The 26,589-nt window shown below is 35.1% G+C and overlaps 1 protein-coding gene and 1 pseudogene across 1 annotated transcript in view; both read left to right on the top strand.

The window, feature by feature from the left end:
• ADAMTS6 (ADAM metallopeptidase with thrombospondin type 1 motif 6) overlaps nucleotides 1-26,589 on the top strand; it is a 262,282-nt gene that overhangs the window by 197,685 nt on the left and 38,008 nt on the right. The window contains exons 15-19 of the mRNA XM_065875405.1: nucleotides 857-990; nucleotides 2,830-2,953; nucleotides 3,474-3,554; nucleotides 15,193-15,356; nucleotides 15,782-15,920. Of these exons, the coding sequence (XP_065731477.1) occupies nucleotides 857-990; nucleotides 2,830-2,953; nucleotides 3,474-3,554; nucleotides 15,193-15,356; nucleotides 15,782-15,920 (642 nt within the window). The remainder of the gene's footprint in view (nucleotides 1-856; nucleotides 991-2,829; nucleotides 2,954-3,473; nucleotides 3,555-15,192; nucleotides 15,357-15,781; nucleotides 15,921-26,589) is intronic.
• On the top strand, nucleotides 20,938-21,088 carry LOC136121800 (U2 spliceosomal RNA; annotated as a pseudogene).

Raw genomic sequence — 26,589 nt, 5'->3', positions numbered from 1 at the left:
CAACCTTGAAATACACACACAGCTATTGAAATACAAATTTCAAGTTACAAAATGCAAATTCTCAAGTTACTGTATGCATTTATTCACAATATAAAATTAGCTTTCTAAAAAATTATTCGAGTTTATTTCTTTTAGGTTTTATTCAATTTATTTAAACTAAAAATGTTTGATGCTATGTAATATTGGATTGTCCATCTTACAGAAAAACCCAAACGAACTTTTTGGCCAACCCAATATTTATCTTTGATTTATTAATCTCATGAGAATTTTTCAAATTTAGTGCTATAATTAATTTTATCTTTGACTTGCTAATCTCATAAGAATTTATCTCCATGCTAGAGCCACTTTCATGGAATATGATATGTTTAAAGCAGTTCTGAGTTTACTTTTATTTTATAATTACCATATCTCTGCTTGAAGTAGCAGTTTTTGTATCGTATTCAGTAACAAGTGATATAATTTGCATAAATTTCTACTTGTCATACAAGGTCATTCTCAAGGCCTTCCTAAACTTTATTTTTTTAGTTTTTCAAAATGGCTTTTATTTCATCTATTGTTTTCAACATTCAGTTACCTCCACTGTGATCCCTTTTGACCTAAAATATATTGAAAATATATATGGGAAATACCTGAAATTTTAAAACCTTAAGATTACTCAGCAGGTCCTCCTTCAAGTTGCACAAGCAGTGAAAGTAAACATGAAATTTTAGCAAAGAAGAAAAGAAACCTACACATCTAGGTATACAGTCAGAGAGTGATGGTCTGTTATCAATCGTAAATATGCTCTGGATGATACTGAATCACTGTTCCTTAGGAGAACCACTCCATTTATTTCTCTTCTACTATATTTGTCCAGGTGGGGTAAAACCTTGTGCGTTAAACTGCTTGGCTGAAGGTTACAATTTCTACACTGAACGTGCCCCTGCGGTGATTGATGGGACTCAGTGCAATGCAGATTCACTGGATATCTGTATCAATGGAGAATGCAAGGTTGCTCAGATTATGAATTTCATTGCTTTTTGTTGGGGTTTTTGAGACTTCTGTCTTTTTTTTCTCATATAGTAGCTCGTAATTAATACTATGCTAATTTTTAATAAAGAGGGCTGCATTTTAATTTAATTTTCAGTAAGGAAATATACATAGTTAAAGGTAGAATTATCCATTCACCTTCAAGCACCATGCAAGTGTGATTTATTCTGGTATTCTAGTTATGTTTATAGGGATTGCTAGAGCTATGAAGATATTTTGGAATTTAATTTCCATCATTCTTCTGTTTACAAACAAGATGATAGCAAAGAGGGGGAATGAGGATTCAGCTCATTCATATGTCTACTGTGTGTTCTCAATGAAAGATTATTTTTTTTTTTTTTTTTTTTTTTTCGGTACACAGGCCTCTCACTGTTCTGGCCTCTCCCATTGCAGAGCACAGGCTCTGGATGCACAGGCTCAGCAGCCATGGCTCACGGGCCCAGCCGCTCCGCGGCATGTGGGATCCTCCCAGACCGGGGCATGAACCCGTGTCCCCTGCATCGGCAGGCGGACTCTCAACCACTGTGCCACCAGGGAAGCCCTGAAAGATTATTTGATATATTTCATAGCAAAATATTTCCTCAAAGTGTAAAACAGCTATGCTCTTCCCATTTTGTCTTCTTTTGAAGCATTTATAATGGTTTTTGCTATAGAATTACTCTTATTAATGCATTTACTTCAGAGAATTAACCAGACCAGTTGGGAATTGCAGGAGCAAATACATGGTATTTTCCTAGACCTGTGTATGAATCTTATCATAAGAAATTAGCCACAAAACCCACTGTTTTCTTAACTTTTTTCCTTGTCTGCTTTTATTTGACCTTAAAGAGAAACATAAAACTAAATGCCAGAAACTAAGATGAGATAAAAAAAACACTGTCTATTTTAGTTAGTCTCATAATTTCTTGCAAGTTTCTGTCCTTCTGGTTAACTTGTCACCAAATGTATCTGATGTTGCACTGTGTGTGTGTGTGTGTGTGTGTGTGTGTTTATTTACTTACTTGAAGAAAAAGTTATTTCTGGGACGGTATAAAAATGTTTTTCAGATAACCAAGACCCAGGCACAGGTTATATTCAGACATTGCATGCCTGGTATTAATGGCTAAAAGTCAAATTACAAATTTAAGTGCCAAAATATGCCAAAAATATATGAAGGCCACATTTCTATGATTAAATACAAAATTGAAAGGTAGAATTTCAGCTTCTACAATAAAATTTCATGTTTATATCTCCTTTTCTTTATGGTAATTTTATTCAGCTAATGGAAACAGGTATTCATTTTTAGAGATTTCCTCAGGCATGAATTCCACAACTAATCCTTGACACTAACACTAAAAATTGGATATCCAAAAGAGCCAGTGGTTTAGAAAGGGCAAACCATAATGCTCAGTCAAGACTCTTGTTGTTATAACCCTTGTTGTGTAGGACCATATGCCATTTTTTCTTAGTTCTTGCATTTCTTAATTGAGGGTATAAGTAAGAGCCCATTGCCAACAAATTACAATATTTTAAGAATTGGAGCCTGGTATCTATCTATACATGAAGAAGAAGTCTAAGCTAGAAATACAGGTGTACATTCCTGGGGAATCAGAATTTTTTTCTTTAAACTTATGTATTGAGAAGTGTTAGCTAGAATTAATTACTTAGGGAATGAAGGTAAAAGTGGAAAGAGGAAAGTATTTCCTGTTTAGATTTCCTGTACTGGAAAAACACGTAAATAAATAAGTTATATTCATTTGGTTAGTGGGTCCAAGAGTTCCTCCTCTTTTTGATACACTGAATATTCTTCTCTGTTTTCAGCATGTAGGTTGTGATAATATTTTGGGATCCGATGCTAGGGAAGATAGATGTCGAGTCTGTGGAGGGGATGGAAGCACATGTGATGCCATTGAAGGGTTCTTCAATGATTCGTTGCCCAGAGGAGGTGAGTGTGTAGAAAGAACTCTTCCTCACACCTCTGGTGTACTTGGAATAGCCAAAATATTTGATTTCCCCCCTTATTTTAAAAATTTCTTTATTCAGGCAGACAATGGTTTTCCCCCAAATTGCTTTCAGTCCTTTAAATATTAAATATGGCTTCAGGTTAGATATTTTAAGGACATATTATTCCATTTCTACTTGACTTCATTTAGCCACGTTTCTTTAAGATGGGAATTCCCACAGAGCCTTGAAGTGGGGGCCATGTGTTGAGGGAAAAAAAATGAACCAATATTATATATCTTGAGACTTTAAAGATATCTTGAGATAATTTTAGAGGAAAAGAAAAATACCCTTAGATGTATTCATGAACCCAAAGGGGAATTTGCTCATTATTCACAATTTATAAAGTGCAAAAGAAAGCATGGAAGAATAAGGAAACTGTTATTACTGAATGCTTACTAAACACTCATTTTCTGATGAAAGCTCCAGATGCTGCTTATTACTGGCTGTCTTCTGTGTTCCAGGCTACATGGAAGTAGTGCAGATACCAAGAGGCTCTGTTCACATTGAAGTCAGAGAAGTTGCCATGTCAAAGAACTATATTGGTAAGTAGCATATTTTGCTAGATTTTAAAAATTAATGAGGAAAAGCACCACAGTATCATGAAGGAAAAGACATACTGCTTTGAGGTAGAACACTTTCATGTTAAAAGGAAGTTCCACATGAAAGAACTAAACAAAAAAATTAGTAGTTTATAGCTTGCTCTTCACTGGGTTAGTTGATTTTTTTTTTTTTTTTTTTAAATTTTTGGCTGCGTTGGGTCTTCATTGCTGTGCACAGGCTTTCTCTAGTTGCAGTGAGCGGGGGCTATTCTTCGTTGTGGTGCACGGGCTTCTCATTGAAGTGGCTTCTTGTTGCGGAGCGTGGGCTCTAGGTGCATGGGCTTCAGTAGTTGCAGTGCGCAGGCTCAGTAGTTGCAGCACGTGGGCCCTAGAGCGCTTGGGCTTCAGTAGGCGTGGTGAGTGGGCTTCAGTAGTTGTGGCTCACGGGCTCTAAAGCTCAGGCTCAGTAGTTGTGGTGCATGGGCTTAGTTGCTCTGCGGCATGTGGGATCTTCCCAGACCAGGGATTGAATCCATGTCCCCTGTGCTACCAGGGAAGTCCCATAGTTGATTTTTTTTTTTTTTTTTTTTTTTTGCGGTATGCGGGCCTCTCACTGTTGTGGCCTCTCCCGTTGTGGAGCACAGGCTCCGGATGCACAGGCTCAGCGGCCATGACTTATGGGCCCAGCCACTCTGCGGCATGTGGGATCTTCCCAGACCGGGGCACGAACCCGTGTCCCCTGCTTCGGCAGGCAGACTCTCAACCACTGTGCCACCAGGGAAACCCCATAGTTGATTTTTTAAAATCAATTTTAATGAGGTATAATTTACGTATAATAAAATGCATCCATTATAAGTGTATAGTTCACAAAGTATTTACAATTTTATCTGTATCTCTCTATATATAGATATAGATATACATATACATATAAATACCACAACCAAGATGTAGAACATTTCTGTGACTCCAAAACATTCTCTCATTACCCTTTGCAGTCAAGTCCCCCTAGCCTTAGCCTCAGAAAACATTGATCTCTTTTCTGACATTTTATTATTTTACTTTTATTTATTCTGGAATTTCACATAAATAGGATCATATAGTATGCACTCTTATATCTGGCTTTTTTTTCATTCATAACATAATGTTTTTGAGATTCATCTATATTGTTGAGTGTATCTGAAGTTCATTCCTTTTTATTGCCAAATAGTATTCCATTGTTTGGATATACCATAATTTATTTATCCACTCACTTGTTGATGGGTATCTGGGTCATTGTCAGTCTTCAACTATTATGAATAAAGCTTCTTTGAACATTCATAGACAAGTTTTGTGCAGGCATATGTTTTCCTTTCTCCTGGATAAAAAGCCTAGGAGTGAAATCACCAGGTCATATGATAAGTACATGTTTAACTTTATAAGAAATTAATTAAATTGTTTTCCAAAGTGATTGTATCATTTATATTTCCACCAGTAATGTAAAAGAGTTCCAGTTGCTCTACATCCTGTCAGTACTTGGTATTGTCAGTCTTTTTAACTCTACCCATGTAGATATTTTTTTTTGTAAAATGTCTAAACAAATATTTTGCCTATTTTTACATTTTTTCTTTTTATAAAGTTCTGAGTTCTTTATATATTCTAGTTATGTCTTGTTCAAATATATGTTTTATGAATATTTTCTTCTCATCTGTGGCTTGTTTATTTCTGTTCTTAATGGTGTCTTTTAATTCTGATGAAATCTAATGTATTAATTTTTTTATAGTTTGTGCTTTCACATCCTATCTTAGAAATTTTGCCTACCCCAGGATTGCAAAGATTGTCTTCAATGTGTCTTAGAGAAATTATGGGTTTAGCTTTTACATTTAGATATATGGTCCATTTTGAGTTTTTATGTAAGGTATAAAGTAAGGATTGAAATTCAGTTATTTTCACATGGATATTCAATTACTATAGCACCCTTTGTTCAAGAATGTTATTTCCCCCATTGAATTACCTTGACATTTGTGTTAGAGATCAATTGCACATGAATGTATGGGTCTATTTCTGTTCCCTCCCATTGTTCCGTATGTCTGTCCTTAAACCAAAACCACACTGTGTTGATTAATAGAGATTTCCATTAGGTCTTGAAAATAGGAAGCATTATGTCCTCAAATTTGTTCCTCTTTCTCAAAATTATTTTTGTTTTTCTAGGTCCCTTACATTTCTATATACATGTTAGAATCAGCTTGTCAATTTCTACAAAAAGAGATTATTTGGGATCTATAGATCAATTTGGGGAGAATTGACATCTTAAAAATATTGTCTTCCAATACGTGAAAAGACTTACCTGTATATTTATTTAAGTCTTTACATTTGTTCAATAATGCTTATTTTTCAGTGTACACATCTTGCACATATAGATTTTTTTAAAAATCTATCACTAAATATTTCATGCTTTTTGATGTTATTGTAAATGATATTGATATTTTAATCTCATATTTGAATTGTCAGTTGTTATACAGCAATTGATTTATTTTTGTATTGACCTCATGTCCTGTGTCCTGGTTATACTCATGTATTAGTTCTGATAGTTGCTTTGTACATTTCTTAGGATTTTCAACATAGATCATCATGTCATCCTTCAACAAAGGCAGTTTTACTTCTATCTTTCCAATATTTGTGTCTTTTATATTGTTTTTCTTGCCTTATAATAGTGATCAGGACCTTCAGTACAATGTTGAATAGAAGTGAGGAGGCTGGACAGCCTTTTATTGTTGCTTATCTTAAAGGGAAAGAATTCAGTTTTTTGGGGTTTTTTGTTTGTTTTTTTTAACCACTAAATATAATGTTAGCTAGAAGATTTATGTAGATGCCCTTTATCAGGTTGAGGAAGTTCCCTTCTGTTTCTAGTTTTGAGAGTTTTCTTCATGAATAGGTTTTGAGGTTTACTGCATGATCATGTGTTATTTTTTTTTCCTCCCTTTCCTGTTAATATAGTAAATGCATTGATTGGTTTTCAAATGTTAAATCAATCTAGCATTCTTGGAATAAAAATCACTTTGTCATAAATTTATTATCCTTCATATATATTGTTACAATTGATTTACTAATATTCTGTTAAGAATATTTGCATCTATGTTCATGTGGGATATTGGTCTGTAGTCTTTTCTTATAACATCTTTGTTGGTTTTTATATTAGGATAAACCTGTCCTCATAAAGTTGGTTGGGTAATATTCCTTTCTTCTCTATTTTCTGAAAAAGTCTGGGTAAAATTGGTATTATTTCTTAATGTTTGATAGAATTCAACTGTGAAGCCATCTGGGCTGGAGTTTTCTTTGTGGGAAGTCTTTAATGAAAAATTCAGTTTCTGTAATAGATATAAAGTTGTTGAATTCATTGGCATAATTTTGTGCATAATATTCCCTTATTCTGTTTGAATGCCTGTAGGATCTGTAGTGATGGCTCTTCTCTCATTCCTCACATTGGTGATTTGTATCTTCTTTTTCTTGATTGTTCTAGTGAGGTGTTTATTAACCTTATTGATCATTTCAAAGAACAAGCTTTTGGTTTAAATGACTTTTCTATTATTTCTCCATTTTCCAGTACATCGATTCCCACTCTTCTCTTTATTTTTTCCTTTTTGCTATTCACTTTGTGTTTAATTTGTTATTTTTCTAACTTCTCAAGATAGAAACTTAGATTATTGATCTTAAAGATCTTTTTTCTAACCTAAAATAGGCATTTTGCACTATAAATTTCCCTCTAAGCGTTGCTTTAACTTCATCCCATATATTTGATAGTTTTATTTTCCAACACTCAATTTAAAATATTTTATTTACCATATGACGCATGGCTTAGAAGATATTATTCAATTTCCAAATATTTGGGGGTTTTTCTTAATTCCATTATGGACAGATAATTTTAGTTCTTTTGTTGAGGTGTGTTTTTATGGCCCAGAATATGGTATCTCTTAGTGAATGTTCCATGTGCACTTGAGAAGAATGTATATTATGGTGGTATTGGGTTTAGTATTCCATAAATGTCAATTAGATTAAATTGGTTGACAGTTTTGTTCAAGTCTTCTACATTTTTATTTATTTTCTGCCTCCTTGTTTCAGCAAATATTGAAAGAATCATGTTGAAATCTCCAACTAGAATTGTGGATTTGTTTATTTCTCCCATTAGTTGTAAGGTTTTGCTTCATTTATTTTCAGAGTTTCTTGTTAGGTGTATAGACATTTAAGATTGTTAGATTTTCTTGATGTATTGAGCATTTTATAATTATCCTATGTTGCTCTTTATTTCTGATGATATTCTTTGACCCTCATCTATTTTGACTGATACTAATCTAGCCACCCAGATTTCTTCTGATTAGTGCTTGCATAGTAAATTCTTTTCCATCCATCCACTTTTCACATGTAGGTGTTTCTGAACTTTAAATATGTTTCTTTTAGACAACATGTAGTTTGACTCTGATTTCTTATTGTATCTAACCATCTTTGCTTTTTCAATTACAGTCTCTAAATGGGGGGCTTGCCAAACTTTTTCTGTAAAGGCACAGATGGTAAATATTTTCAGCTTTACAGGACATGAAGTCTCTATCTCAGCTATTAAGTTCTACTATTGTAGTGTGAAAGCAGATACAGATAATACATAAATAAATGGGTATGACTGTGTTACAATAAACTTTATTTACAAAACAGGTGGTGGACCATAGTTTGTCAGCTCCACGTCTGGATCATTTATATTTAATGTAATTGTTAAAATCATTGGGTTTAAGTCTACCATTGTGCTATTTTTCTATTTGTTCCGTGTATTTTTCCCTTTATTCTCCTTTTATGTCTTCTTTTAGGTTTATCAAGTGTTTTATAGTATTCCATTTGGACTCTACTAATGGCTTATTAGCTATACTTCTTTTTTCTATTTAATTAGTGGTTGCTCTAGAGTTTACAAAATGCATCTTTAATTTATCACAGTATACCTTCAAATAATATTATACCATTTATGTATAATGCAAGATGCTTGTAACAGTTTATTTCCATTGTCTTCTTCCATCCTTTGTGCTATTTTTTAAAAACACATTTTACTTTTTCATATGTTATAAACCCTACAATACATTGTTATTATTTTTGTTTTAAAGAGTCAGTTATCCTTTTTAAAAATTTAAAAATAAGAAAAATTATTTTCTATTTACCTACATATTTATTGTATCTGGCATACTTTCTTTGTGTAGATCTGAGCATCCATCTGTATATATCTTCCAGTTTTTTCTCATTATATTTGTTTTCCTTTAAAATCCTTGAGTATATTTCTAATAGCTGTTTGAAAGTTATTTTCTGCTAATTCCATAATTTCTGTCATTTCTGAGTCTGTTGCTTTTACTTGGCTTTCTTCATGGTTTGTACCATATCTTCCCCTTTCTTGCCAGTTGTAGTAATTTTTCATTGGATGTTGTACATTGTGAATATATTTTTATTGAGAGTCTGGATTTTGCTGTTGTTGTTGTTTTATCCTTTAAAGAGTGTTAACTAACTTGTTGATGAGCTTGATATCTTTGAGGCTTGTATTTGAGCTTTGTTTACGGGAGTCCAGAGTAGCCTTAATTCTAGAGTTCAGCCCTACTAAAAAGGCATGATTCTCTGCTGAATGCCCTAGTGGTTGAAACTCTCTGAATTCTTTCTCTAGAAATTTTTCTGCTTGTGGTTATCTAGTTTTTTGTTTTTGTTTCTGTTTGTTTGTTTTTTGGTGGGTTTTTTTGGCCTGGCTTCATGGAATTTTATCCTATGCATACATGGATTACTATTCAGCAACAGATTCCCTCCTTTTACTCTAATTCTCTGGTTCTGCAAATTCCAAGTATCTTAGTCTTCCCAGTTTCTGATCTCTGTCTCCTTAACTCAGTGAGACCACCATCCTCTGCTTGGGTTCTCATGGTCTACACTGACAGAAAGTGCCTCCAGGCAGGAATCTAGGGAGATTATATGACTCACCTTGTGTTCCTTTTTGCCTGTGTCACAGTCCTGCACAGTCCTGGCCAATGTCTAAAAACAGCTGATTCATATATTTTGTGAGTTTTCTAGTTATTTATAATTGGAGGGCAAGTCCAATCCCCGTTATTTCCTCTGTAAAGAAGTGGAAATTCTGTTTATTTGATGTTTGATCCCTTGAGACAGATTTAGACTCTGCAGAGACCCTTATGAAATCTGGTTGAGTTCTTATTCCCCTTAAAATACCACCTGTTTTTCCTTAAATCTTTTAAAAATAAGACTATATCTAGAATGCATCTTTAGGTAGAATACCAGTATCATCAGGCTCTTCCTTCCTTTATTTAGGAAGACTCCTTTATTTTTATACCATAATTTTAGATTCTTTTCTGCATCAGCAAGAATCAAAACAAAAATAAGACATCAGATGTTTTCCCTTTGATAATTCTTTGTCCATAATGCCACATCCTTCTCCCTTAGTAAATTCTTATTCAGTCCTTCTTAAATGTTTGGTGTTTTTCTGAACTATATTATGGTACCAGCAAAGGTGAGTTAGGATTCCTTAAGTGAGTAGATGGGAAAATGGAAAGTGAGAGCTTAAATTGAAGGAGAATTCAAAGCAGCTAGAGGTTTTGTTTTTATTTTTGTTTTTACTGTTTCATGTGATACAGACTCAGATGTCCTATATAACCAAGTAATTTTGATGTTTCAAATGAGACAGAGAATTACTGTGAGAGTTGAAAATAAAAAATTTTAAATACAAGACAAATTTAAGACTAAATAATACTTAAATTTCATTAACATGTTCTTATCTCAAAAGATTAATTAGATTTATTTTTGACAATCAAATGAATTTTATAACATACGTGAAGTCAAGAAAGTACAGATATATTTGCCAGGCAGATGGGGGTAGCGGGAATGAAAATAGTCTATACTCTTAAGAACAAGTGGCAGAGGTCCAGAGAGTCAGAGACTCTGCATCATGACCCTTTTAGTCCTTTGGGCCTGCTTGTTTATCTGGCCTGATAAAGTTTTTGAAGAAGCTAGCATACTAACAAAAAAATTAAACTGACGTGTTTGTCACTGTCAAAGCATGATAATCATTATCAAAATTATCACTCATTTATTTATAGAAGTTTTTGTATAGTAGTGCTAATAACCCTTTTTCTATCACATATTTTTAAACTTTTTTATATGTTTTTTCCTATAGAGGTTTAAAAAATTATGCATGCACATCTACTAATCTTTTTCTTTATACTTTCTGAGGTTTTGGTCATGCTTAGAAAAGCTTTTCAATACCCCAATATTATTTTTTAAAAAGTACTCTTACATTTTCTCCTACCATTTTATGATTTAACTATGTTTACATTTAAATATTTACCCATCTGGCATTTATTCTTTTCTCTCTTTTTTTTAAACTTTGTTTTTATTGAGGTAATATCCAAATAACATAGAATTCAAACATTTTTAAAGTGAACAGCGTACTGGTATTTAGTACATTCCAAAATATTTTCATCACCCCAAAAGGAACCCGGTGTCCATTAAGCAGTTACTTCCCATTCCCCAGCCCCTGGCAACCACCAATCTGCTGTTTGTCCCTATAGATTTACCTTTTCTAGATATTTCTTATGAATAGATGCATAAAATATGTGACCTTTTATGTCTAGCCTCAGCCTCTTCCACTCAGTGTAATTTTTTTTTAGTCTTATCCTCATTGATGCATGTACAGTTCTTCATTCTTTTTTATAGCTGAATGTTATTATTCCCTTGTATTGTATATACCCCAGTTTGTTTATCCAGTCATCCATTGATGGACATTTGGTTGTTTCTACCTTTGGCTATTGGGAATAGTGCTACTATGAACATGTGTGTACATATATTTGTTTGAGTACCTATTTTCACTTCTTTAGGATATATACCTAGGAATGGATTGGTGGTATCTATTCTTATATAAAGAATGAGACAAATTCAGCATTTTTTTTTTTTTTTGCCAAAAAGCTAGTCTTTTGTCTTAGTTTCATTTCTTGTTATCTTTCCTTTACTAATTTAGGGTGCTTCCTTTGTTATATATTAATTCCCATATGTACTTTTGTTTATTTCTTAACTGTCCATTTTGTTCTATTGTTCTGTCCATCTGTGTGCCATACCACAGGTTGTTCCCACCCCATATTTGTATAATTACTGTTTTAATATTTGGACAGGAAAATCTGCTCTCTAACCCCACCTCCATCCCCAGTTATTCCTTTAGTCATAATTTCCCTTGCTAGTTCCACATTTTTATTCCTATAGATAAGCCTTTCATTCCTTTCTATCAATAACATTATAAATACTTAATATCTTCTTGACATTCACATGGAAAATTACTATTTTAATTTGTGTTTAAGAAAATGGTCAAGAATCCCATCTCTACATCCAGCACAGCAACAGTACCCCTTGGTTGAGTTTGCAACAGACTACTATCATCCAAAAAGAACTATCTAGTTTCTGTAGGGGCCACACAAGTGAAGTAAATAGGTATATGGTAGAGACCACCAGCCTTGCACACTTTAAGACCTTATGGGTAGCATTCATCTCTGGCAATCCACACATACACACCCCCGCCCCCACTCCAAGATGCAGTATTGTTTGTAGTTTACTGTTTTAGCTGGGGGAAGGAGAGAAGTTTCAGAGACTTCAACCTGGTCTTCCCCACTGAGATAGGTGTTATTTTACAGATCAAGAGATAAATGTGAAGGTTATGCCAGCTACCAAGTATACTGTTTCCATTTTATTTTTATTTTATTTTATTTTATTTTTTTTGCGGTACGCGGGCCTGTCACTGTTGTGGCCTCTCCCGTTGCGGAGCATAGGCTCCGGACACGCAGGCTCAGCGGCCATGGCTTACGGGCCTAGCTGCTCCGTGGCATGTGGGATCTTCCTGGACCGGGGCACGAACCCATGTCCCCTGCATTGGCAGGCGGACCCTCAACCACTGCGCCACCAGCGAAGTCCCCTGTTTCCATTTTAAATTCAGGTCTGAGAGAAATGACCACTGACTGGATTCATGGACTCAGTGGACACTCTGTGAGCTGGACCTGGGTCAAAATTCCTTTTATTACTTTACTTCTACGTGGTCTTATCCTAAACAAGGGGCACCATTTGCCACTTCAGGTCAACTCAGTCCCTGTGCCCAACAGTCCTCAGTATATTTGGATTTTCCCTTTCCCTGCTGGTAATGGCTTTTACGTCCTTTGAGGAAAGGCAAGGAAAAATTACCACTGAGTGCTGTGGTGTTGTGATGTTGCAGGATCCTATCTCCTGGTCACCCAGCCTCTGCTTAAGCTCAGTGGGTCTGGATCAGAAAAGTGCCCATCTCTTGGGCCCCTTGGAAGACTGTATTCTGTTAAATATCTCCATGACTACTCCTGACTGCCATGCTAATTTGTTATTGTTTTTGATAACTGTACCCACCTCCATTCTAATGGTTACGCCATACTTCCTGGCCTCTAGTATGTTGGGATCATCCCCATTGCTGTCTGCGAGCCCAGTTCTGTAATGACAGTTCTAAGCTTAAAGAGAAGAGCGTCTCAGTGATGCTGGTGCCTGTCTCACCAGCACATTCTTTTATTTATTTATTTATCTATTTATTTATCTATTTATTTTTGGCTGTGTTGGGTGTTCGTTGCTGTGTGCTGGCTTTCTCTAGTTGCAGTGAGCGGGGGCTACTCTTCATTGCGGTGCGGGGCCAATTCTAATATGCTATTAGATTGCTATAATATGTTATTAGATACATATCTGGAGCGCAGGCTCAGCAGTTGTGGCACGTGGGCTCAGTAGTTGTGGCTCGTAGGCTCTAGAGCACAGGCTCAGCAGTTGTGGTACATGGGCTTAGTTGCTCCGCGGCATGTGGGATCTTCTCGGGCCGGGGCTCGGGCCTGTGTCCCTTGCATTGGCAGGCAGATTCTTGACCACCGTGCCACCAAGGAAGCCCCAGCAGGTTCTTTATCGTTCTAATAAGTGGAAGGTCTTTCAGGCCCTTGTGTAGAATATAGTCAACTGATAGGGTTTTTGCCTTATACATACTATATCCACTTTTGAATGTCCACTTCTGTGAACTTTTGATCCCTTCCTCGTCTCCCTGCTTCTACCTCCTGCTGATAAGTGCTACCAGGCCCTGCAGCACCACAGTGCTCTCTACAACCATTTGGGAATTTTTATTGAAAGTCACTAAATCTGTAGCTTAATACAGGCAAAATTGAGTCTTTATAAGAACAGGTTATTTCTCTCCACTTGTTTAGATCATCCTTGATGATTTTTATTAAAATTTCATAATTAACTCCACTAAGGGTTTGCCTGCCTTTTGATGGAATTATTACTATGTATTTTTATATTTTTCATTGCCACTGAGAATGTCCTTATTTAAAACTGCTTTATAACTGCCCTTCCTGATGTAGTAATACAACTGACTTTCATATATTGATTTTTATATCAAAACTTGCCAAACTTTCTTATTAAATGTCTTATTTTTCTATAATTTCTTTTAGATTTTTTACATTAAGATGAAAATTATATCATCTGAAAAAAAAAACTGAGTCTTTTGGCTCTTCTTTTCCTTCCTCATTGCCTTTATTTCTTTTTTTTCTACTCTGTTACACTAGCTAGATCCCACAGTCAATGACTGAATAAAAGTGATGGTAACAGGCATCCTTAACTTTTTCCTGATCTTAAAGAAAATGCCTTCAACATTACATCTTTAGGTTTGATGTTTACTATACATTTTTGTTTGAGTGTTTTTGTTTGCCTTTTATAAAATTAATGAAGTTTCACGCTTTCCTAGTTTACTAAAATTTCTTTTAAATCATATATGAATATTGAACTTTTTAAAATGCTTTTTCTGCATCTGTTAAGGTAATCATCTGCCTTTCTTCCTTTAATAATATGAAAAAGTATATTAATTGATTTTCTATTTTTAAACCAGCATTGCAGTCCTGGGATAAGCTTACCTTACTTCTGATGTATTAACTTCTATATTACTTTATGCCAATTGCTAATATTTTATTTAATTATTTACATTTTGCATGTTTGTTCAAGAATGCTCTTGTTGCATAATTTTTATTTATTTGACTGGCCAGGTTTGAACATGAAAATGCTGGGTTCATAAAATGAGATTGGACATATTCTCTTTCTCTATCCTCTTGGAAGAGTTTTGTGAAAAACTGAAATTATTTTTTCCTTGAATGTGTGGTAGAACTACTCTGTACAAAGTTGTCGGAGTCTGATGTTTTCTTGTGGGAAAACTTTTATTGACTTTGAATAATCTAATATGCATTTTTTGGTATTTTCTGAGACACTAATTCACTGGCAGGTGAATCATAGTACTTCTACTTTACCAAATTATATAGCATCATTATCTATGAGAAAGAATGTACTTACTGAATTTCTACCAACGGTGGCTGGAGATTACTAAATATTTCTGTTTCTGTGGTAGAATTCCTGGCACCTCATTAGAAATCACTTCACAATGTATATCTAAGTAACAAAAAATAAATTGTTGGTGTTGTCTGTAAAAAAAAAAGATTCCCGTCTCGAAATGGAAATAGATATTCATTGTACACTTCAGTGCAATGATTAATGAGTGACATTGTAGTAAATGAAGTTTCACATTTTTAGGTAGTGATTTTTTTTTTTTTTTTTTTTTTAGCTTTAAAATCTGAAGGGGATGATTACTATATTAATGGTGCCTGGACTATTGACTGGCCTAGGAAGTTTGATGTTGCTGGGACAGCTTTTCACTATAAGAGGCCAACCGACGAACCAGAATCCTTAGAAGCTTTAGGTCCCACCTCAGAAAATCTCATTGTCATGGTAAATATGCCTTTGCCACTTCATTTCTAATCTTTGTAATCTGCCCTGTGAAGTAGGAAGGGGCAGGCTTTATCATCTGAAATTAAAGTGGTGAAATTAAAGTAAATAAAGGTAAAATGGTATGCCCAAGGGTGTAAAAGTCTGTGTAAAGTTAAGACCATAGTGCTCTTTCCATATGACTGATCTTTTCAATGCCTGCTTGAACAATATTTTTATAACCAAATAAGGCAAATGAGAGAAATGGCTCCAAGTTACCCATGAAAACGGAAGTAGAAAATTCAGTATAACTGCATGTGTTCTAAAAGTTGTCTTAAATTTCCCTTAAGACTTACATTATGACATTTTCTTCTTCAAAAGAAATAGTAAATATCTGAATAAAGGCTCATTGTATTTTAATTATCTTCACCAGTTGTTTTCAATGTCAGGTTCTGCTTCAGGAACAGAATTTGGGAATTAGGTATAAATTCAACGTTCCCATCACCCGGACGGGCAGTGGAGACAATGAAGTTGGCTTTACATGGAATCATCAGCCTTGGTCAGAATGCTCAGCTACTTGTGCTGGAGGTAAGACACCCACTAGGCAGCCCACCCAGAGGGCAGGATGGAAAGCAAAACATTCTGAGCTATGCTTTGTGTTTGCTAAAGAAGCTAATTGGAAATATTTCTTGCAGGTTTGCTTCAAGCTGTAATTTAGCAAAAGAAACTTTGCTTTAATTATATTATATTCCGTTTGTTTTTAACCTCATGTAATTTGTACAGATTTGTTGGTAAAATACATCTTGGCACAATGAGTGTCTCTGCTGGTGCTTCTCCCAAGACTATCTTGAAGGTGGGCTGTTTGCTTTTCGTGAACACATTCTTGGTAAAGAACATCAAGAGTTTTAAATAAGAAAATGAGCAAGAATCAGACGGCACAGATGTAACGTCTTGTAATGGGGGATGAGAATGTATGTCTGTGTGCTTGTGTGTTTGTGTTTGCGTGCTTGTATGTTTCCCACAATACTATTCAAACTCCCTTCTGCAGCCATCCAAGTTAAGGGGCTATATACTGGGATACTACAATAATTACTGGTGTCTGGGTCTCTGGGTTAATGGTGTTTGCAGACCCCATGATAGTCCCTCAGAGAGGTAGCTGTTAGGCGGTGGTTGGTGATGTGTTGGTTGTCCCATGTGCGTTTTTCATGGGTGCCTTTTCCCCACAATTTACTCTATTCCTAATCCTCCTCCCTCTAGTGGCCACCAATGCAATTCTTTACCTCTGGCTGGGAGAGCAGGACAGTTGGCTTCCTTCAAAGCCAACACCCTTGCTGCTGCATGGACTGGTGAGTAGAAGTGCTGTGCAAGCAGCATCTTCCTTCTCTCTGGAGACTAAATGCATCGCCTCCACCGTACACCTTGGTCCCAATAGGCAAGGAGACAAAACCTATCCCTCAGGCCTGCGCTGGACTAGAGCACCTCACCATTCCGAAAGCAAAGATTAAATTTTGAATAGTGATATTTAGAATGGGAGAGATGGAACTAAAGTGAATCATCCCATTTTACCCCGTATTCCAAAGTATTACCTATTTTTCCTTTCTGAACTGCTCAGAAACACATGATTTACATGGACTTCATCCTATCTTGTCCTGTACTCACTGACTCTCTAAACACTTCTGATTCTCAAAGCTTGAATCAGAGAAATTATTTTCACAGAAGTGAATAATCACAATAATACATTCAGTAATTTTAGACTCATACAAAATTAAATCATGGATAAACTCCAGCTTAAGTAGTAAACACTATGCAAAAAAAAGCAAATGAACAATAATAATGTTTTCCTCCTGTGTGAAGTGTCATGAAACATGGTTATGTGTAATCTGTGGCATATTTAAAAAGATCTCTAACTCCCATCCGTTTTATGTATAAAATGGCTGGTGATTTATAAAGTTTTAAAAACTATAGGGCTTTACTATTTCTTTTAACAAAATAAAGGATATTTGAAATTAATTGTTCAAGTGAATGCCATTATATTATATTATAGTGGCATTTATATATATATTTCTTTGTTCCAATTAAATTCCTTTTTATTTAATCTATAAATTAACTTTCCCCTTTTCACATACCAAAAAGAAGTCTTCCTGATAACAATAAACATATAATTCAGGCCCTGAGGTAAGGTGGGATAAACTTATTAAAGAATCAAAATAATTTAAAGTTCAGGAAATCTAATGAAGTAGTCTAAATGTCGAGGTTGATTAGCTTGGAGAAGAGAAGGCTGAGGGAAAGTATATTATGATAGTATCTTCAAGTATGTGACAGAATGTTGAATGGGAGGTTCTTAGTGCCTGTTCATCTTTGTACTGAAAATTGCTATATTTGGGGATGGTTTAGATTCAGTCTTGTCTGAGGCCAAAGAGGGATTAAGTGAATTCTCAGTGTTCCTTCTAACTCTATTCTTCGTTCAGAAAGTAGATAGTCCAACAAAAAAGGGGTGGGGGAGAAGGCCAAGAGAACTGAATTTAGAAGAAAAACTATGATTTTATTAAAGTAAAGAAGTATGAAAAATCTGAATGTGTGTTATTCTTTTCCATAACACCTGTATTGAGAAATCATAATAGAAGAGTGATTTCTTGTGATGGGGCATAAAACAAAAGAAAAACAAGGAGGGAGCAAAGCCCCTGGAAAGAGAATTTTCTCTTTATTTTTTATACTTCTTTCTTCTCTTCTGGAGCTACCAATCCTAGATATTTGAGGTGGTTCTGGGAACTGTAATTCTGCTCAGTTGTGAGTAAAAAGCCTTTCTAAGGCCATTGCCTTGTTTGGAAGAGAGATGTACAATGTTTGAGAATCAGCAGGCATAGTGTGATGAGCTGCATTTCTTGGTAAGTGGTTCTCAAAGTGTGGTCCCCGAACCAGCAGCATCAATGTCACCTGAGAATTTATTAGAATGCTAATTTGGGGGCCCCATCTCAGACCTACTGAATAGAGTCTCTCTTTGTGGGGCCCCAAAATCTAAGTTTTAACAAGTTCTCCAAGTGATTCTGATGCTTGCTCAAGTTTGAGTACCACTGGTCTTGGTTGGCAGAGAAACAGAAACAGCACTCTAGACACATAGAATCCACATCCTCATCACTGAAGTCTATGCATCTTTCTAGACTCATTTTGTATCTAAAACAATGTCTGGAACATACTAGGAACTCAATAAATGCTTACAGATAAGTGAATGAACAAAAGGAATTAATTATTTTGGCAATTATATATTTGTGTTATTCTTTCCAGTGTGGGAAATGAGAGTTTAGAATTGTTATTTTTTTTGTAAGGTGGGGCAAAGCAATTGTCAGGGAAAGATAGGATAATTTTGATTATATTCTTTTGTTTACTTTGAATAGGTTGGAAATGTTTCCTAGAATATAGAGTACAGATATCAATTATTGGAGTTATTCTTCCTACACATACCCCCACTTTTAACCCAAGGTTCTTTAAATACAGGAGGCTTAGGATTGAGGAAAGGAAAATCCCTTAGGACTCAGGAATCTTGATCAAAGAGCGAGCCAGAGTCATCTGCTCAGTAATGGTAAATGGAACTTCATCTGTTGTTAAGGAATCTTTCAGGAAAAAGTCATTTCTTCTCAGTTTTCACTCAGAAACTAAGAATGAATACTAACGTGTGTTCTTAACTGGGATACTCCACTCTCATCTTTCCAAAGTGGTGCTAGGTATCTTGAGACTGCCAAAACTTTTTAAAATGGAAAAAGGGGGAACAAGAAAGATCTCAAAGAACTTTCTATTGCAGTCTCACAAGACTGTTCAATGTTCTCACGACCTTTGGACTTTGAGTTTGGGAGCAATGTTGATATTTTCTCTTACGAGATCTTTTAAGATAAGAAGTTTTGAAATTGTTTTTCTGTTGCTTAGCAGACCCAGTGACAAATCTAAGACTGCAGGAAACACTGCTAGTGATTCAGTCCAAGAAATGGTCTTTTCTCTGAGTCAGTGCTGACACACTTCCTTAGCCTGAATAAGAACATTGAGATGCTGTGGAGTGTTGTCTTCAGGATAAATGTGATTTTTAAGATACAGTTAAGACTTTTCCTTTGAGAGAATTAGAACTGGACTATTTTCTGAACCATTGTTACTCCCACTAGAGTTTTGTTTCTATACTCTGTAATTAATCTGACTCCTAAATTTATATACTACTGTTGTATTCGTGATTAATGTGTTGATTGATAAAGCTTGGCTAGGTAGTGAGAACTGTACTATTTTAAAATACAAAGCTTTAGGAGTTTTTTTAAGTAGTAATTTATGCTGATATGCCTTTGCACTGTGACTTTTAAAGATTGAAAAAATGATGTTTATTCATCTTTCGGTTTTAGTTATATATACTCTCTTTTTACTGATGTTTGGCTAGATGTGTGGTTTTCAAGTTGTAGTGTGCATCAGAATCACCTGGAGAGCTTGTTCAAACAAGATTGCTATGTTCTGCCTCCAGTTTCTGATTTGGTAGGTCTGGGGAAGACTCCAAGAATTTGCATTTCTAACAAATTTCCAAGTGATGCTGGTGATACTGGTTCAGCAACCATACTTCAAGAAACATTGGGCTAGATACTTAGATTTCATAAAATAAATGTCTATTAAAACAAATTAACATATCCTTTAGGTAATAATCCATATTACAGTTGTAATCACATTACACCTAGTGTTTTTAATGATAAATGGTTCTAGCTCAGCTGTGTAATGACAAATAAGACTTTACAGTTTATGAAATATTTTTTGGTTCCCTGTTTCCTTTGCTTATTCTCAATAGCACCATGAGATAGGCACTGCTATTGTTATTCCTGTTTTACAGTAATACTCAAGTGAAGTAACGCTGAAATCAAGACTTAGAAGTCTAGTGATTTCTTTTTTTTTTAATGTAGCATTTTCTCTTGTAATAAAAATGGTCCTTTACCTTGAAGAGAGCTTTTTCATCAGTTGACATCATCAATAGAGCAACATGATATATTCCCCACTCAAGAATTTCTCCCTTACTAGCTTGAAATGTCATTTCTTCAAATGCTTTCCCTAAAGCAATGATTCTCAGTTTTGGCTGCACATTGGAATCACCTGGGGAACTTTAAACAATTTTGATGCTTGGGCCCGCCCCCAGAGATTCCGATTTAAGTGCTTGGGAGTATGCTATGCGCATCAGATTTTTAAAAGGTCCCTAGGTAATTCTAATGTGTAGCCACGGTTGAGAAGTACTGCCTTTGAGGCTAATTGAAGGTTTATTTAGTCTTCAAATAATTTACATTCAGATGCAAATACCTCTGGGAGCATTACTAACTCACACCTCTGTTATTAGTTGGCTACTAGTGGAATGCAAACGATTTAGGTATAAGTATCTGGGGTGGGAAAGTAGCTAGGGACTTCAGAGAAGGAAATGAAAAAAGTGGTAGAATACCAATTAATTTCATAATTTTGTTTAGTGTGGCCATTGGCCTTGAACATGCCTTTAGAAAGCTTTTTTGTAGTTTAGTTTATTTACATGCTTTCTTCTTTACCTGATAGGTCATTTATAAGCATCTAATTAATGCTTTCAAAACTGACCGAAATTGTGCTAAATATCATTTCTTGGCCTTTTGGCTAAGATCAAGTGCAATTGTGCTAAACAGATTTTCCAAACTTCTTTCTTCTCATTTCAAGTTTCTGTGGTACTTAGGGAGCTAAAATAAATAAGTGGTTATGTACTTAACCAACTTTAATTTAGACTCAAGTCAGAATATGAGGCCCCTGTTTTAATTCAACATTTGTGAAAACTGATAACAAACTTTTTTTTTCTCTTTGTGACTTATAGTTGTAATCAGAGAAGGCCTTTTATTGTTTTAGGAAATTGTTGTTTTTGTTAGGGAATGAATTTTTGCAAAATGCAGCAGTATTCATGATAATTTCCTCCCCTATCTTTCTGGATGTGCTCTCATTTCCCACTATTCAAATCATTCCCCTTCCACCCCCACAACCAATTAACTGAGAGTTGATGCTGTACTGTTGTACCTGTTCTGTTAGGAAAGAAACCTTAAGGATCCTTTAGTTGTGCAAAGAAAGGTCAGAAATACATATGTATTTTCATGTATTAGTTTTACATTTATACTGTAAATAAACAGTCTTCGTCCTGCAATCAGTTCTACTGACACTTCTGATTACTTTCTTCAAACTGTTTTTTCTAGGCTTTTCTTTCTCTTTGTACAAAAAATTGCATACCAATTTGGTCAGGTTTCTGCTGACAAAGGCATCTCTCTGCTAAACATTCATTGCTTAGCAGCTCAGGGGTAAAAAAAAAAAATAAGCTAAAGCTATGCTTAGATGGAGGACTGGGAGGGGGAGACAGGTTTATTTTTAGAGGCAATTTTGATTTTGTTTGAAGATCAAAGGGCACAGATTTTTCTTACTTATACAATGGAGTGTTTCAGGAATGTTTCTAATCAACTGTCTTTGACCATTTAGAATGTTATTACTTTTTCTTTTACATTTACATAGCCTAATTAATTTTTATTGTGTGTTTGATGCTCAAATTTTATAAAGATGCTTGTTTTATTTGTTATTCTTTTTTTTTTGTTATTCTTTTTCTTCCCTGGATGGCATCTTAAGCCTAATGTGTTTGTGTGTGTGTGTGTGTGTGTGTGTGTGTGTGTGTGTGTGTAGCGTATAAATTTTAAAAAGATTTTCTATGTTTTTCCTCTTTTTAACTAGGGCAAATTCTTTTTATTTTACTTTTTGTGGTTTCACCTGGCTCACCTGGATTCTTATACATATTGAAACTGGTTTCTACTCTTTAAGATTTTTAAGATGCTTTACATAGTTTCCAAGTACTATTTGTATTTTCCTGATTTAGGGCCATATTTTTCACAATGCCCCATAGCACCCCAGGACACTACAGCAGACTCACAGAGGCACTGCAGAATATTGTACGTTTTCAATAGGAACACAGTGACACGGTCATACACCATACAAATTATTACTATTGAGTTGTTTGGACCTAACTACATAATAAGTGAAACTCAGATTTCTTTTTTTTTTTTCTGCCTGGGAGGGCTGTGAAAAAAGTACTGGGACACTAAGAGTACTGTGAACCAGGAAAGTTTGAGAACTCTTGATTTCAAATGAGTGTCAGTAAAGTTGGATAAAAATTAGTCACCTGACTTCCTTTCAGTAGATGGTGAACTTCATTTCATAAGAGGAAAAAAATGCATATAAACTCCTTATTCAGGGTCCTGGTGATGTTCAGAGTTTAAAAATGGAGACTCTTCTGCACTTCCATTAAGAAACTAGAGGTTTTGGGCTTCCCTGGTGGCGCAGTGGTTGAGAGTCTGCCTGCCGATGCAGGGGACTCGGGTTCGTGCCCTGCTTCGGGAAGATCCCACATGCCATGGAGCGGCTGGGCCCGTGAGCCATGGCCGCTGAGCCTGGCGTGCGGAGCCTGTGCTCCGCAGCGGGAGAGGCCACAACAGTGAGAGGCCCACATAACGCAAAAAAAAAAAAAAAAGAAACTAGAGGTTTTGAGTAATATGTAAATTTCCCCTTCATATCTGTATTAAGTATTTCTTCTGATGTGCCCTCCTGAATATGCTTCCTTCCTCTGTCTCTGTTAGTTCAGTTTCAGGTTAGTGGGTGATTAAAGCGAAAGAAAAAAGAGAGAGAAAAGAAAAAGAATCTATATATTTAAAAGAGCCCCTGATAGCAAATTCTCCCTTGCAGTTTACTACCTAACAAGTTTATGTAATAATCCTCACTATTCCATTTATTAATAATAGACTTTTCAAATTATGTTAATGAATCTATCATGCAGATTACCTGGCCCCTTTAGAAAGCTGGATATTTCTACATTGTTTCTATGGAAGCACTTTATGTTAATGTTACATATTTTATTGTTTCCAAGAATGATACAACAGAACTATAATTGTGCACTTAAAAGTACGTAAGTCCATTCTAAAATAACAATTTTAAAAAGTAATTATTAGAAAAATATGATGCAGTCTTTTTGCCAGTACTAATATCTGACTGAAAGAGAATAGCTCTCAAAGTACCAGATAAAACAAAGGCAAATGCTTTACATATTCACAGATGCCCTTTTAATTTCTTTGCTAATTCTAACATGGCTAACATATTTAACATCACTAATAATGTTCAACTGACCATTAACACTTGTATTGCAGCTTATAAAGGACATATTCACTTAACTTGGAAAGAAACTCAAAGTGCAGGGGTCCCAAAATGGAACAGAGGAAAACAAAATTCAATTGTTTTTCAAGTTTCAAGTTTCAAAATAGACTTGATTTTCAAGTTTCAAAATAGACATTAATAAGTTAGAAATCTTATAATTGTTTGCTTCACTTTAATTTAGGAATTACTATCCAAAATTTACTTTGAGTTAAGTAAAAGATACCAGATGGAAATTTTAGTTTGAATAATTGAAAGCCCTTTAGTCATTGTCATTTCTTTCCCTTTGAAGAAATATAGTTATATAATTAGTTTTTAAGAAAAATTCCCTATAAAAGATATTTTCTGTGTGAGGTTGTACTATTGTTTGAAACTATGAGGGTCCTTTTACATTTGGTTCCTGTATATACCAAACTTAGACGTAAAACAGATCACTGTGATATTTTTAATGATAACACGTCCCTTGTAAAACGTGACTTGAGTTTGCAAGGAATAAAGATTTGCATCAGCTTTGTTCATTATTCTGTAATTTTCTCTTTGGTCTTTGAAAAATAAAATATTTGTAAGACTAGACAATAGTCTATCATTGCATTGACTGTGGCATTCCCCTGTTCACTCTCTCCTATCATCCCCTTCTTTCAGTTCATTTTCAATGTTGAGAAGGAAGAGTACCCTTTAACATATGGGATTAGTTGTACCAGGCATCAGAGCAGGGCACCTGTGAACATCACAGCTCCCGAAAGCCTATGCTCTGTAGCCATCAATTGCACCTGGCTCAGTTCTCATGCATCATGCCCTTGAGAGGGCTACTCCTCTAGGTAAACTCATGCTCTTGGCTGGTTCATGCTTCAGAAGTTAATATGTTTTTTTCTTTTATTTGTCTCTAATAATTATTTCTATTTATCTTTTTCCTTAAGTATGTAGCTTCCCCTATAGAATACACTTTTTAAAAAAATTCTTTAAATTCTCCTGTATATTTTCAATATAATTTAAGCTTTCTAACTTCTTGTAAAAAATTTACATATGGAAGTTTAGTTTGATAACCTGACATTTTTTACTGTTTACCCTTGCATATTGTGGCTTGCATTTTTCTCTAGTGTCAAGATTTATAACTGAGGGCAAGAAATCTGTGCTAACCTAAAACACTCCTAATGCTGTTTTCCTTCCTCTTCCATTTCATTTCTGTTGCTTTAGAGATTATATTCTTCTCTAACATGAATAGGGCCGGGATACATCTTACTCACTGAAAAACTTGGGTAAGGCTGAAACCAAAGTTTAAGTGCATTCCTATTGTATTTATGATCTGTGTGTCACAGGTCATGTTTCACTTCACTGAAATTTTGTCCCAAATCTCATTTTTGACAATCATAACACTATGCATCTTTACAAGGTATTATGCCTAAAATACTTCGGGAAAAAAGAAAACTTCTTGTAATGATAAGCATTATCATCCTGATTTTATAGGATCTTATGATATTATTACTCCCATTTTTTATCTAAACAAAATTAAGATTTTAGTTTAAAACTATACAGCTTGTTTATGATTGTGTCCTTGTTATAATTCAAATATGAAATATTTACTCTTTGGTTCCAAGAAAAGGATTCTATATATAATTAAAGAAAAGCTTCTTATTGGTAATAAATCCATCACAATGTATGGAAGAAACTCAAGACCTCCTTGTACTCCAGCATCATTCCTCTAAAGTGTTTAATGAAATACCCAAAACAAATAAGCTCCTACTAAAGTTCATGGAAATTCCTTTTTAGTATAATATGAGTTAATTCTTTATATTAAGAAACTTGTCTCTCACAAAGTCCTATTTCTAGTTAGTGTTCTGCCTCTTGACATGTCTAACCCCTTTGATACGTACCTCACACTGCTAAGAAATGAGACACTGAAACATGACGCAGAACCAAATGGAATCTAACAAATGCCTCTTTTCCAGACTTATTATTCTGTAGAGGACAGGGGAAAAGCAGATCTAGAAGGGGGAAAAATGAACAATTGAATTGTGGAGGAAAAAAGAAAAGACAACTTTCATAGAATTTTGGATCTGAAAGGAACATTAGAAATCATCTAATTTTTTGGCCTCATTTTACAAAGGAGAATGAAAACTTGCCTTAGATCATTTACCTAAACTGCCTAGAACTCAAAAAGAGGTAGTAACTAAACATGACAGAAGTCAGAGTGAGAAAAAAATATCGTAACAAGATAAAGTGAAAGGGGATTACCTCAGACATTTGGCTATGAGAAGAGTTCTTAAGATCCATGAAGATAAAGGAAAGAGAAATCAGACAGCAACATAACAAAATGAAGGAACTATTAAATTAGAAATATTACATCTGAAAGTGCATTGTTTTATTAGATAAGGTAGGTTCCATAATATAATCATAATGGTACTTGCTTTATCCCCTCCCTTCATTATTAATGTAATCTCATTGAGGTCAAGTCTGTCTCACTCATTTTCCCCCTTATGATAATGAAAACCCATGGCTTAGACTTAGTAGGAATTCAATGAGTTAAGTTAGTCCTTTCCATGGAAGAGATTACTGTTAATTTATAATGAGTAGTCAGAATTCCCTCCAGGGATAGTGTGATTTCACATAAACGCAGTATATGTATGCGCCACCCTACCTTACCATCACTAAACAGAGTTGTTCTAGAAAACTAAATATTTTTAGAGCTGCATTCTCCTTTTCTTAATCCTGCTTCCTTGGGACATTTAATTTTGCTTAAGACAGAAGGGAAGACGCTGGAAAGGCAGAGAAAGAAAACCTTTGGGAGATAAAAACTAGCAGGAGGCTCTTGAGAAGAAGGAAGCAAATGGGTGGAGCTGATTGGTACCCTGATGCCAGCTGTTAGATCCAAGGCAGATGGGCTTTGCTCTGCCCTACAAATGCTTATGTCTGGCCAATAATCACACAGCACAGCAGCCAGATTCCAGCCATGAAAGGCAGAGCAGAGAGACATTTTTTTCCTGGCACTTGTTGCTCTCTGGATGCTATCTGCACTGAAGATTTAGATTAAATTAATGTTGTTGGCCATATGCTCTGTATACTG

Source organism: Phocoena phocoena, chromosome 3, assembly GCF_963924675.1.
Source record: "Phocoena phocoena chromosome 3, mPhoPho1.1, whole genome shotgun sequence".
NCBI lineage: Eukaryota > Metazoa > Chordata > Mammalia > Artiodactyla > Phocoenidae > Phocoena > Phocoena phocoena.
Note: the sequence above shows the minus strand (reverse complement) of the source record. Positions and strands in the feature narration are given on the sequence as shown.